This window comes from Euleptes europaea, chromosome 18 (assembly GCF_029931775.1).
Source record: "Euleptes europaea isolate rEulEur1 chromosome 18, rEulEur1.hap1, whole genome shotgun sequence".
NCBI lineage: Eukaryota > Metazoa > Chordata > Lepidosauria > Squamata > Sphaerodactylidae > Euleptes > Euleptes europaea.
In genome coordinates this window covers 30,325,579-30,339,743 of record NC_079329.1, presented here as the reverse complement: position 1 = coordinate 30,339,743, position 14,165 = coordinate 30,325,579, and the positions used below count along the sequence as shown (strand labels likewise).

At 45.2% G+C, this 14,165-nt stretch overlaps 1 protein-coding gene across 3 annotated transcripts; it reads right to left on the bottom strand.

Moving 5' to 3' along the window:
• Nucleotides 1-6,592: 6,592 nt before the first annotated feature.
• LOC130490969 (keratin, type I cuticular Ha6-like) lies at nt 6,593-12,526 on the bottom strand. Of its 3 annotated transcripts, none has more exons than XM_056864790.1 (8): nt 12,071-12,526; nt 11,135-11,217; nt 10,885-11,041; nt 10,333-10,494; nt 10,094-10,219; nt 9,166-9,382; nt 8,377-8,394; nt 6,593-6,705 (listed from the first exon to the last, which is right to left on the bottom strand). In XM_056864790.1, exons 1-8 carry the CDS (start codon nt 12,524-12,526, stop codon nt 6,593-6,595), a joined length of 1,332 nt encoding a protein of 443 aa, XP_056720768.1. The 3 variants fall into 3 exon arrangements, with proteins under 3 accessions (XP_056720768.1, XP_056720769.1, XP_056720766.1); XM_056864791.1 differs by lacking the exon at nt 8,377-8,394 and adding an exon at nt 8,066-8,092 and having other exon boundaries at nt 6,593-6,690; XM_056864788.1 differs by lacking the exon at nt 8,377-8,394 and having other exon boundaries at nt 6,593-6,731; nt 9,162-9,382.
• Nucleotides 12,527-14,165: the final 1,639 nt, after the last annotated feature.

Sequence of the window (14,165 nt, the reverse complement as noted above, 5' to 3'; positions counted from 1 at the left end):
ATCCTTCTGGGATCTGCAGTCCTGGCTCTTCCTGGCTCTCCCCCGAAACAAGCTCAGAGGATGGTATGTGCATATGAAGTATAAATTTCATCAGGGTTATGATGCTGGAGGGGGGTTTAACCCTATATCTGTGTGCCAGTTTCCATTGTAAACCATCCCCAAAGCTTTTACCACTTGGATAGCCGTACATTTTGCTCAGGGGTATTATTAGTAGTAGTAGTAGAAGAGTAGGTTTTTATATGCCAACTCTACTACTTAAGAAAGAATCAAACCGGCTTACAATCACCTTCCCTTTCCCTCCCCACAACAGGCACCCTGTGAGGTAGGTAGGGCTGAGAGAGTGTGACTAGCCCAATGTCACCCAGCTGGCTTCATGTGGAGGAGTGGGGAAACCAAGCCGTTTCACCAGATTAGTGTCTGCCGCTCATGTGGAGGAGTGGGGAATCAAACTGGTTCTCCAGATCAGAGTTCACCGCTCCAAACCACCACTCCTAACCACTACACCACCCTGGCTCTAATATGCAACTTATAGTCCCTTCCTCCTTCAGTACTGTGGCCCTGATTCGTTAACTCTAACTGTAGTTCTAGTGTAGGTTGTTGAGGTTGTGAGAGATCTGACTGTGTTTGAGGCAGTGCAGTCATTGGTGGGGATGGGGCAGCAAGACACAGACAGAAACCAGGGTACTATAGAGCAGTTTTTTAAAAACATACATTGTTCGCGGTAGCACTGGGAGACTGCAGGGGACTGGAAGCGGCAGATGGACTGAATTCCCGCATCTGTGGCTTCTTGTCACTTCGGAGCAATTCCCCTCAAACTGGGAAACCTCCTGGTGTCCCCTCCAGCATCTGCTGCAGAGAGCACTGCAGTTTGTTGATGGTATTTTGAGTAGGTTGTCTTCTCCATGTACTTTGGCTCCAATCCCAGATAGGTCCCCACTGCCTCTGTCTTCACTATAAGTACTTCCTGGTCATCTGCTGGTTCATAAACAAACAACCAGTAACTTCGTAATTGTGGGGTCTACTTCTCTGTGTTGCAGCAGTTCCCTGTCCCAGCTCTGTGAAGTTTCTTCTTCTGTTCCATCCATTTTGCTCAGGCTTTCCTCATCCCCTATCTTTCCTACACCCTTGGCTCCAGCCTTCCACATATGTGTTCTCACTTGGCCCATTTGACTGGGGACTCCCCATCAACACAATCCTCTGTACTGATGCCTTCTTCATAAAGGCTTGGCACTCTTTAGCTACCATTATGGGCATGTCCCCAAACTCCTTCTTCCAGTTCAGTTGGGACATATTACATCTCACAGTCTGATTCACACAGGCCTGCCCATACCTCATTTGTTGAGAAAGGGGATGCTGCTTTTACAGCCTCCTCTTTGGTTTCATATAAAAAATTATAGGCTAGGAAGTTGCTGGGCAGAGTTTTGTGTGTGACAACCTGGGATTGCATTATTGCTTGGAAACTCGTGGATACTAATGTTCATAGCTGAAGCTCACAGTTCTGAGGTCTTCACCAAGAGCTTTGTCTTCCAGTGTGGTGTAGTGGTTAAGAGCGGTGGACTCTAATCTGGAGAAGCGGGTTGGATTCCCCACTCCGCCACATGAAGCCTGCTGGGTGACCTTGGGCCAGTCACAGTTCTCTCTGAACTCCCTCAGCCCCAACCTTCCTCACAAGGTGTCCGTTGTGGGGAGGGGAAGGAAAGGAGATTGTAAGGATCTTTTAGATTTTTATGGTAGAGAAAAGCAGGGTATAAAAACCAACTCTTCTTCTTCAATTAATGCCAGTGATTCAGGACTGAGAAATGCAGATTCTCAAATTGCATATCCAACCATCTTTTTAATATGAAAGGTACCATGGGCGGGGGGGGGGGGGTGTCAAATAAAACACCTCCCTCCATGTTTTTTTTTAAATGGCACTAAAATATCAATATATCGATATGTGCCTTTTCCCTTATATCTCTGCTAGGGAAGAGGTTAGAGTCTTACTTTAAAAAAGAAAAGAAAGCTGGGAATTCAGAGAACTTGCTAAGTCTATGGTTACAATGCTCTAGTGATGTATCAATATTTTAGTGCCATTTTTAAAAAGGGGATGCTGTGACGCTACCTATGACACCATCAAGGATGACAGCAGCCTCCCCTGAAAATCCTGATTATTGGAGACATGCGTAGAAGAAAATAAACTGACTCCACAACTGTGAAAATGCAGAGGGAGGGCAGACATGTGGAAGAACCATGCCCAAACCGATTCTAATGCTTGTGGATCGTGCCAAGAAAATCAGGAGCAAGTCAAGCTTGCAGAATAGCCCTGAAATAAGATCCAAAGCCTGAAAACAATCATGTTTTGCTGTATTGCTGGTTCGCCTTGAATGCATCCGAGAGCAGAATTGTGTGCATTCTGGTAGTCAAACCGAGCAGAAATGCACAGGGCATTTTTTTCCCTTGCACACACAAGTGCTAAAACCTTATAGAGGGGAACTAAAGTCATATCCAGGCATTTTTGTTTTGTTTTTGGAATGGCCTGTGGGCCTCACACATCATCCCCATACAGAACTTCTGGAATTGTTTTCTTCTCCATTCTGTTCAAGCCCAAATCCCTTTGTTCCGTTCTTCTGGATGTATGTAGCTTTTCACTGTCCCACAAGGTTGCCTGGTCTGATTCCCAAGATGTTTGAAGAGATTTGAAGGAAACTAAGTAAGTTTCCCTTATGCCTGCAGAGTTTGAAGGTTGACTGAACTCCTTGCTCTAGGGCACAGGAATAAATATCTTGGAAGTCAGTTTGTTCTTTTTCAAATGAGTAAGCAGATTCTTTTAAAAGTCCATCAAGATTTTTTAAGTGCAGGGTAAACAGGGACGGATTTCTCCCCAGTGTTCTCTAGCCATGGCATATGGGTTTTGCTGGTTAATGCACATAAGTTAGAGTCCTAAGGTTGGCCTTTCTGGCATGCAGCTTACAACAACACAGCACTGGTGTTGCTAGTTTTTTATTCTTTTCCTTGTCAGCAAAGACAGGTCTTTTTAAAAATACCAAGCTCCAATAAACCGAGAACATAGCAATAGCATTGGAGTCCGTAGTGACAATGCCAGTACCCACCAATTATGGAAAACATGGCTAGACTGCTCCCATGTTAGCCATATAATGGATGGAAACTTACCAATCAATATTAGCAAAAACTAGTTTTATAATAGCAAAGTAAAGATCAAGCGTATCACAGTTATAACACCAAAACATACAAGCGCAAACCCACTAACCCAACCTCTCAAAGAGGTAGAAACAGGTATAGTCCAACAAGTCCACAATGAACTCCAAAATGAAATGTCTTCTGCAGGGAATAACCACCAAGATGATGAAGAAAATATGCTTCTTCAATAGGTAACTGGCAGTCGTGAAGGCAGATCAAGGGAGACGAATGTTCCGGATAAACTATTAAGATCCGTTTGCGCCAGTGGCTTCATCAGTCCCTTGATCCCCGTAAAGCCTAAATGCAATATACCATTATTTTCTACTATATTTTATTTATATATCTTTCAAGCTCTCAATGAGTCAGCTTCTCTAGCATCGCTCTCAGTGTAAGAGGCTTATAATTGAAGGAGCCAGTCAGCATGTAGCAGTGCCACCACAGCTCCGTGATATCCCCATACCCCTCCCCACCCACAGAACAGAATAAAAGAAGCCACGAAGGCAACACAGCGCCTTCAACTGTGTGAAGGACCAGGGTACGCCCAGTAGGAGCTCTGGATCTGTCATATTTAGAGAATCTCTGCAGGTGGTGGTGGTTTGGTTAAACCCCCTTCTAAAAACAGCTACTCTTTTCAGAAAGGGAAAGAAACATGGACAGTATAAGCTTCTACCACAGCTCACTTGGTAGAGGGAATTGCCAGTGAAACCCCATAATTCTCCCCGCACAAGATGTTGCAGGGACAACAGAGATACTCAACCATACTGTGCCGCTTCACAGCCCTACCTGTGTCGTTGTTCCAGCTCAGGATTCTCCATGGGAATAGAGCTGGGCACACCTGTCACGACTGTCCCAAGATGGCGCAGTGCTAGTGCTGTGGTTGCCACATGTGTGCCTTTTGTCTACCTAGCCTTAAAGAGCCCATAAGGCTGTGTGTGTAAAGTGCTGTCAAGTCACAACCTTATGGGGTTTTCAAGGCAAGAGACTAACAGAGGTGGTTTGCCATTGACTTCCTCTGCATAGCAGAGGTATTCCTTGGTGGTCTCCCATCCAAAAACTAACCAGGGCTGACCCTGCTTAGCTTCTGAGATCTGACAAGATCAGGCTAGCCTGGGCCATCCAAGTCAGGGCCTCCACACTGGTGCACACTATTTTAAATCTGTGTTAATCAAAGTGCAGGGTTATGATAACGTGCAGTTGTATCCTTAAAGGTAAAGGTCCCCTGTGCAAGCACCTGGTCATTCCTGACCCATGGAGTGACGTCACCCCAGGCATCTTCCCTTTACCCCTAGCAAGCTGGGTCTTCATTTTACCGACCTCGGAAGGATGGAAGGCTGAGTCAACCTCGAGCCGGCTACCTGAAACCGACTTCCGTTGGGATCGAACTCAGGTCGTGAGCAGAGCTTGGACTGCAGGACTGCAGCTTACCACTCTGGGCCACGGGACTCCTAGTTGTATCCTTACTAGAGGGGTAAGGGCAGTTTGCCAGTTAGGAGCCAGCTCAATGGCAATAGTTATATGCAAATGGCAAATGGCGTGGCTGGCTTTTTCTGAGCCAGTTCCTAGTGGTTTGCAGGGCAGGGTGAACATGGTGGATCCAACCAGCTTTCCCACTCAGTCTCACCCAACTCCCCTCTTTACTGTAGCCCTTGCCTCACATGGCTTTTGTCCATGCAGATCCCCAGCACATCCTTTTTGGGTGGTCAAAGGGGATTCTACTTACCTTTTCCACGAGCAGAAAAGCTGGTTGGATCTGGAGGTGCATAAAGGTGAATTTTGGGTTGGCAATCAATTGTTTGCTCAGAGCATGGATGCTGGGGTTGATTTTGCTTTGGCACCAGTTTTTCAGGGATAATCAGAAGAAGGGAATCAATCCAAAAAATTGCATTGAATCTTTATTTTTGTTTTTCCTGAAGTAGAAAATTCCTATATCCTTGTCATTCCACCTGTTATATGTTTTTTGTGTGGGACACTTGCCTGTTAGGAGAATGAGCAGGCTTTTATTCTCGAGGAGGATCAAAGCATGTAGGATTATTGTTAAAAGAGCTCTGTTCATTTGTTACAATTTTGGTGATCCAACTATGCATAAGGGGAGATCACACTATTCAGTTGCCATTTTGTGTGAACGGGGCAACTCCTTTATTTTACAGAATGGACACATGTGGTTGCAAATCCAGGTTTTTGAGGGTATGCTTACCAAAGCTGGAAGATATGCTCATTGCTTTATTCACACAAAATGGCAGATATACATATTGGGATAATTATGGTTAGCCTGGTGTCCTGTTGCATGAGGTGGGAGCACCAAAATCATACCTGAACACAGCTAAGGTCTGAGATCCTCTGTTAAACAGCAACAGTGGAGAAGATGCTGAGTGGACCAATGTTTGAATAAGAGGGGAAACAAAGGTCGTTTATGCATGGGTACTTTCATTCATGTTCGCCCCCGGTCTGTCTCGGTTGTTCCTTGGAGTTCTGCATGAGTTTTCCATCCATTAGAGATGACCTCGCTGCCAGCCCTCACAAATCCCGGGACTTCCCTTCCTCTGTTAACCCAATTCTTCCATCTCCCCTGAGCTCAGCTCGGGTGAAATCCCCATGCATAAGACAAAGGGCGGGACACACAAGCTTGGTTTCTCTCACAGCCAATTACAAAGCAGGGTGTAAAGAGGCAGGGATTCAAATGCTTCTTGCTTCCTCAGAGCTCTTTCTGGGCAGAAGAAAAACTTTTTTAAAATGTGGCTTGGATTTCTCCCCCCCACCCCACATTGCTCCATTTTTTGTTTTTTGTTCTTAAAATGCTTTTTTATGCCACAATTGGGTTAGGGAGGGGGAGGGCTTTTCTCTCGCAGTAAGCACTACAAAGTTAGCCAATTACAAAGCAGCATTTAAAGGAGTGGGACTTGATTTGAACTTGGAGACTGCTGGTGCATACATTCCCAACAGGAAGGTGTGGATCCAGCGAGCAACGAACCTCAGGTAAAACTTCCATGCATAAACAACCAGAATGACCATCCATGAAAAGGGAAGTTATTAGGGTGGGGTAGTGGTATAATTGGAAAACACGTGCTTGTCAGATAAAGTCAACCAATCTAATATCTAGCAGTGGGTTATAAACAACAATTGATGAAAGCCGGCACCAATGAACTGCAGCACAAGCCAATTTTTCTCCATGCAATAGGAGGAAAACAAAAGAAGTTTTATTGAGAATGCTGACCAAAGAGCTTCCTTGCATCCCACAGTGAAGACACAGGTCTTTTATTATGAGACAATTTAAAAGTTGAAGGTGCTGAAGAACTGAAACTGGTCAAAGCCACCCGACTATTCGCTGTGAGATCCCCTTAGTATTATGGTTGAATGCTGACTTCTTTCTGTCATGCTGGACGGGTTTTTTCGTTTTGATATTTTGCTGCGCAGATTTTTAGAGGGTTACATGCTGGACTTGTTCTCTAGAGGATATGACCTTTCCATCCTTAATCTCCTCTGTGATGGTGCGGATTTTTTTAGTGATTTGGGAGACTGGAGGGAGGCATTCTGGTACACATGGAGCCCTGGGATACCTAAAGTTACAAAGTAATTTGGGGTGAATATTGGATTAAGGAAGAAACACAGTGTTGTATGCTCAATGTAGATTAGCCCAGTAAACATAGGCCAAAAACGCATGGTCCCTTAACCCACTTTATTCCCCGTTTCAGCCAGGATCAAATTTACCCTGGCTGGGGGAAAACTGTACGCATTACCTTGAAAAGCAGGGACGAAACTGTGTGAAAATCCATCCATGTAAACAGAAAATGCGGGAGACATGCACAGTTCCTGTTTAGCTTGCAACATCCCCGCCCTCGGTGATTGGTCGTTTCCCGGGGCAGGGAAGGCCCTCATTGGTATATTGGAAATGACCAATCATCAGGGGCCTGGGGTGTGTGCCAAACTAAACAGGAACTTCATGTCTCCCGCATTTTCTGTTTACATGGATCGATTGGCACAGTTTCGTCCCTGCTTTCCAAGGTAATGCGTACAGTTTCCCCCCCCCCTTCAGCCCGGGTAAATTTGATCCTGGCTGAAACGGGGAATAAAGTGGGTTAAGGGACCATGTGTTTTTGGCCATGGCCTTCATTCCCCCCCCCCCACACACACACCATTATATTCAGGAAAGAGATCTTGCAAAATCAAGCTTGCATCAGTGTCTAACACAAATGGATTCTCCTGGGTATTCATTTTTTTAAAAATAGTGACAGTTTCTCAGAAGACCTACTTACTAGAATTTATAGTCTAAATGTGCCTTGCCTTCTTCACACTGCATTTAGGTGAAACCAAATAAGAATACCCTCAATATATTTTGCTAATATTAGAAAAACCCTTCTTGCTTTGCTCAGAACTCTTAGGCATGGCTATTTCCCTCAAGGTCACCCCTCCAAAGACTTCGGGTCTTTGTTTTGATTACGCATGCTGTTTCCCACCATCAGAGATCACCTCACACTTCCCCTGCGTTTCCCCGCGTTTTGCCCGCGATTTTAGGGACCTGTTTTATTTTGAATTTGAAAATGCGGCCAAAACGTGGCTAAACATAGGGGGAGAGCAAGGAGACCTCTGTCAGTCGGAAACAGAATACAAAATCAAAACAAGTCAAAGACCTGAAGTTGTCGGAGGGTTGACGGTGAGTCAAACAGCCATGCATAAAATACCTTAGATGTTTCTGTCAAGCAGGAACCCTCGAATTCATCTCAAGGTTTCACTTTTGGTAACTTCTATCGCTAGACCATGGAGAGACTCTCTTCAATGGGGCATCTTGGGATGAGAGGCAGATATGTACTGCATTAATGTTTTCTGCGGTCCCGCAGATGCTCAGGGATATCCCCCCCCCCCCCGCAGAATGTTTCACTAATCTCACTAAAACTTTTCTTTTGTGAGCAGGAAATTTCAACTTTTCTTTGAAATTTCACTTAGGTGAAATTCAGTAGCAACTCTAGTCCTAGGTCTTTCTGTTAAACCTGTATCTGCGCTGTACCTATCTAGACCTCGGTCCCCCTGCATGGTGCCCATGGGTGCCATAGTGTCTGCAGACAGCTTTCCTGGCACCTGCCAAGGGTTTTTAGAAAGTGGGTGGGGCCAGGGGGGAGTTTTGCCCAGTGGGGCATCTGATTGATTGAGCAGATTTTTAAAAAGTTGTTTCAGCAGTAGCTACCACCACAGCACAAGGATTATCACTGTATGCCTGAAGATAAGCTCCTGAGATTTTTTTATCTGGCTCTGACTTTTGTGGCAGCCATTTTGCGCTTGTGCCCACCATCCAGTGTCAAAATCACAGCTAGCCGTCTGTGATTACAAGGAAGGCACACTCCTTTGCCACATAAATGAACTCTCAAGCATACAGAAGACTTGGAAGCTTGAAAAAATTGTTATGAAATGGGAATTTTACCGGAAGCCCATTGCATTTTTATTATTCTGTTGCTTTTGAATTACTAAACGCTTTGCATTTATTGTACATTGTGATATTTGACCTGTTGGTCTTGCACCTATTTTTTGTCAACTGTGGTTGTTTACCCTATGGTTGTTTCAATACACTTTGTTAGCATTTTCCAATTTGGGCATTAATGTGCCTTAGTTTGGCTTCTTGTTCTTGTGCTTTTTGTTTGAATTCAACCTCCTATTTAAGCACTTGTAGCCTCTCTTGATTATTAAATATTTATTTTATTTATACCCCGCCCTCCCCAGCCAAAGGCCGAGCGCAGAATGGCTTACGTAAAAACATACACATGCATCTTACATACAGATGTCAGGAAGAACCCTAGGCTGGACTTCTTCTTCCTGATATCTAGTTTTGTTTATCGATTGATTATTTTTTGTTGAGTTGACGGAGCTTTAGACCTTGTGAGCCCCCACTTGTAGCCTGGAGTGACGTAGTCCAGACACACGTTGACCGTCTCACTGACAACTAGGGCTTTTATACTTAGCTAAGATTTCTTCCAGTGCTCGTTTGGGGTTATACATACTTGCAATCTTCTCCCTCCAGCAGACGTCGGTATGTAGCAATCTCTGATTCCAGGCGGGTCTTGACATCCAGAAGAATCTTGTAGTCATGGCTTTGACGTTCCATTTCACATCGAAGCTCACCTAACTGGCCTTCCACGTTGCTGATCACACACTGGAGCTGTGCTAACTGGGTGCCGTAGCGGGCTTCAGTTTCCTGCAAGGTGCCTTCTAGAGCCGCTTTCTGAAACGGACATAAGAGATAGTAAAATTAATGGCTAGGTGTTTGGAGGAGGGTTGTTTACAAGAATTTTAGGCAATGTAATGTAGCAGCAAAAACACCAGTTTTCCAAGAGTTCGGGTCTCATTTGGGCATTAAAATTAACACTGAATTATACAAAGCAATTTAAGTAGACAAAGCCTGAAATGTGGGCCTAGAAGTGCATTGGGGGGGGGGTTAGTGCATTAGGAGGCAAGATCATATGACCTAGGGTTGCCAACCACCAGGTATTAGCTGGAGCTCTCCTGCTGTTACAACTGATCTCCAGCTGATAGAGATCAGTTCACCTGGAAAAAATGGCCACTTTGGCAATTGGACTCTATGGCATTGAAGTCCCTCCCCTCCCCAAACCCCGCCCTCCTCAGACTCTGCCCCCAAAACCTCCCAGCGGTGGGGAAGAGGGACCTGGCAACCCTAATAAGACCTCCCCCACGAATAGGGTTGCCAACCTCCAGGTGGTGGCTGGAGATCTCCTGCTATTACAACTGATCTCCAGGCAACAGAGATCAGTCCCCCTGGAGAAAATGGCCACTTTGGCAATCAGACTCTATGGCATTGAAGTCCCTCCCTTCTCTAAACCCCACCCTCCTCAGACTCCACCCCTGCATCTCCAGGTATTTCCCAACCCCTGAGCTGGCAACCCTACCCATGAAGAATGATGCTGTTGTCACATACCATGTTCTGTTGGGCATCCAGATCAATCTCAAGGGTCTGAACAGTGTGCCTCAGCTCTATGATCTCTGACTGGCAAGACTGCAGCTCTTCGCCACTGGAGACCACTTGTTGGTTCAGTTCTTCCATCTGATTTGCAGAAAGAAAAAAACCCAGAAGCAATATGGCCAAGCACCCCCATTTTCAGAGGAAACCATTGATCCTTTGTGCCCTCCTGAAGATACCCATCTCAAGATACCCACCTTGGAAGTGAACCAAGTCTCAACATCTTTGCGGTTTTTTTCAGCCAGACATTCATATTGGCTCCTGATCTCATCCAGGACCTTGTTGAGGTCACATGAAGGGGCAGCATCCACCTCCACATTAACTCTGGCTCCAAGTTTTGAACGCAGACCATTCGCTTCCTGCAGGAAGAGAGCCCGTACGGCATAATGTAGATTGCTTTGTGGATATGGCTTGGTTTCCATTAGATTTGAAATTTTATCCCCAACACTTATGATAGATTACTATGAATCCACATAGGCTTGATTTGAATGAGGGCCCAAAGGTGTAACATTTTCAAGCAAAAGCCTAAGTCTGAGCTATGTGAAATGATGAGAAAGAGGAGAAGTCAGCCTTACACTTCACAGGAAAATGTGAAAAACAGATGCGTAGGTGATTTTTGCGCCTGTTTACACTTCCGGAGTAAAAGGCAAACACAGTTCGCATGAAGAAATTCAAGATACTCCTCCATTTGGAGCATGTGCATCTGTTTAAATATACAACAGCGACAACATTTTGAACTTTGTTCTCACCTCCTCATGGTTCTTCTTGAGGCAAATAAGTTCCTCCTTGAGGGATTCTAGCTGAGCTTCCAGGTCAGACCTGCACAACGTCAGTTCATCCAGAATCCTGCGCAGCCCATTGATATCGGCCTCAACACTTTGACGGAGGGCAAGCTCTGTCTCATACCTTTTGGAGAGAAGATGGTAAATCAACAAGAGGCTGTTTTTAGATGAAGGTACCATCACCAGCAAGTTATCACTCTGAGTAAGATGGCCTTACTTAGTCCTGAAGTCATCCGCTGCCAGACGAGCATTGTCAATTTCCAAGACCAGCCTGGCATTGTCTGTCTTGGCACACAGGATCTGGATAAGAAACCACAGAGCTGTGAAATGGACTTTAGCGTGGTGGGGAAAACATATTACAAAGTTAGACAGCAATTTTAGATGTCCTTTCCAAAAGACCCAAGCAGATTCCTAAAATAGCTAAGAATGAAAATACATATACTGTAAAACATCCCTTGAATGAAGGGATGCTTCCTGGCATCAGCAAAAAATGCTGAGTACCTTGCCCAATGTTACCCAGTAAGTTCATGGCACAGTGCATTGTCCAAGATTTGCTGTGCAACCCTGAGCAGAGTTACACCCTGCTAAACCTATTGACTTCAGTGGACTTCGAAGAGTGTAATTCTGATTAGGGTGTTACTCGGAGGTTCCTTGTTAAATGAGCCCCCTCACCTGTGCAGCTTTCTTCAGTGAGAAAGTAGCAACCGAAGGAGTGTTTTAAGAGAAGGAGGATGGTTGGCTTGATGGATAGCAATGGCCAGTTTGTGCTGTGCTTAGAAAGTAGCATGGGAAAAGCACATGAAGGTGGGTATGGGAGAAGATACAAAGGAGGCTGATGAGGACAGATGAAGAGTTGAAATGGTCCAGCAAATCAAAAGGTTAGCCCACTGCTTAGTCAGTAAATACTGTCAGGAGAGATAAACCTCCATATATCTGTGAAGCCTTTAATTAGCCCTGCCCTAACTGGAGCTATAAGGAAGTGCTTGCTCACATTCACTGTTTGTTACCTTTCCTTCTCCTTCTCTCCGTCCATTCCCCATTATGACATTTCATACAGTTAAATCAAGCATCTACGTTTGTTGTTGATGTTTTAAAATACGACTTAATGGTGCTTTATAAGTAAATTATAACAGAAGAAAAAAAAAAACATTACCTGGTGCTGGTGCTCCTCAATTATCTTGTAGTAAGACTGGAAGTCGATGCATACATAGGGGACCTGGCATTCGTACCACTCCCGGATCTTGCATTCCAGATTGGCATTTTCCTGCTCCAAGCAGCGCACTCTCTCCAGGTAGCTTGCCAGGCGGTCATTCAGACACTGCATCAGCTCTTTTTCATTGCAACTGAGTATCCCTTCGTCATGCCAGCCATAGCTTCCAACAAACCCTGGCCCAAAAGCGCTGCTTGGTTGGCAACCGCTGGGCATGCAGCTCCCAGATCCCAGCTTAAGGGAAGAAGAGGACGCACTTCTGCTGCCAAAGGAGTGGCCTGGGGCTCTGCATGAGCCACCAGAGTGGACAGGAGAAATCCGAGCATGGCCCCCATGGGGGCCACACAACCCCATGACGGAACCAGAAGAGATGGTATGAGCATAGTACTTGGAAGCCATAGTGCCGGATGATACAACGACACTTTACTTCAGCAGGCTTGCAAAACAGCTGGCGAAGGCCAAATAATTGTGGAGTGAACCTGTCGTTCCCCGCTACAGCATTTTTATACACCACTGTCGGGGTGTTGGCAAATTACATGGGCTGTTTCTCTTGGGAAAGTTTATGCCGGCTTTCCTGTGTGCAGCTCTCAGGCTGTTGTTTAATTACCCATAAGAGGGCTACTTCCTCATAAAAATAAGAAAAGCTTAGATAAGTCCAGACTCAGCATTAGTGCTTCTTTGCCACCAATAACATTCATTTTATAGTACCATCAAAGGGACTAACTTCATAATAAAGCAACAGGTTTTGTTAATGGGGCGTGGGAGATACTGGAATGAACAGTTGCACACCTCTGTGTGCGCCTAGATTGCTTTTTGTCTAGATGTGTCTAGGTTACACTGACAGCTTTAAGTATGTTTGTAAAGAAGCAAGTCCTACTGAGTTTCCTGGCATGTATGTTAAATATACTTATGATCACGGCCAGAACATTTCTTCCACCCCCACCCCCAATATTTCATTATAAAGGAAAAATGGGCAGCTTTGCATCCATTTTAAGTCATTCTAGGGGTGGACTAGTATTGTGCAGGAAGGACAATGTAGATAGAATAACAGAGTTTGAAAGGGACCAACAATGATCCTAGTATGGGAGCTTGCAAATGTCAATTTGGTGAGTCTTCTCCAAAGGGGGGAAAGGAGCAATTTATGCTTCCTTTGAGGCAAAAGACTTGTCATGAGGTTTTTTTTTCCTCTTTGCAACTTGGACATTAACAGATCAGAAGGAATTGGAGAAGAATAAGGTCTGCACGGTCCCATACGTTTCTTTGGGAAGGGGGTTTGGGGAGTCAGTATTTATACTTCTGTGTGGTGCTTTGCTTAACTGCACGTGCAATCTTGAACACTAGCGCAAGACTACACATAAAGTATCTGGATGCAGCGGTAGTTATAATCACATCATTGCCGTAGAGTCTTTATTGCCATAGAGTCTAATTGCCAAAGTGGCCATTTTCTCCAGGTGAACTGATCTCTATCGGCTGGAGATCAGTTGTGATAGCAGATCTCTAGCCACCACCTGGAGGTTGGCAACCCTATGTTAGCCAAAATGCTCGGTTATGAATATTATGGGGAAATTAGCGTTCAATAACAGGCAAGGGCATAACCTAGGGATCTTAACCAGTGTTTATGGGAGTCCAATCCGAGACCCAATAAATGAGGCGAAGGCAAATGGATTTTAGTTTCAAGAGTTTACTTATTAATAAAATATGTGCACACGCACGCAAATATCATGTACACGCCAACATACAAAGTCTAGGAACAAAAGAGAGGAGTGGAGAGACAGTCACCAATGTGGCAGGCCCTGATGACGGGTTATACTGCACCTGTCCTGAAGTGGAGTTGTCCTGGGTTCCGTAGGCTAAAATACTGGGAGAGCGGGGCAAGGAAGAGGGGTTCCCGGAGACTCGACCAACGAGGCGGGAGGGGTGTGTGACCAGGCTGCGCAAAACCCAAATCACAGAGTGGTGGCAAGGAAGCCAAGGGAAGACCTAACGTACCGTATGGATGGTGGGGACCCCATATATACTGTTTTCTGGGGGTGGGGTG

Excerpts from the sequence above, each read along its gene's own strand:
- LOC130490969 (XM_056864788.1), bottom strand. The coding sequence starts at position 12,526 with ATGGCTTCCAAGTACTATGCTCATACCATCTCTTCTGGTTCCGTCATG. Across the intron at positions 11,042-11,134 it reads GCGGATGACTTCAGGACTAA|GTATGAGACAGAGCTTGCCC; the intron begins GTAAGGCCATCT and ends TCTCTCCAAAAG. Across the intron at positions 10,495-10,884 it reads TCAAGAAGAACCATGAGGAG|GAAGCGAATGGTCTGCGTTC; the intron begins GTGAGAACAAAG and ends CTCTTCCTGCAG.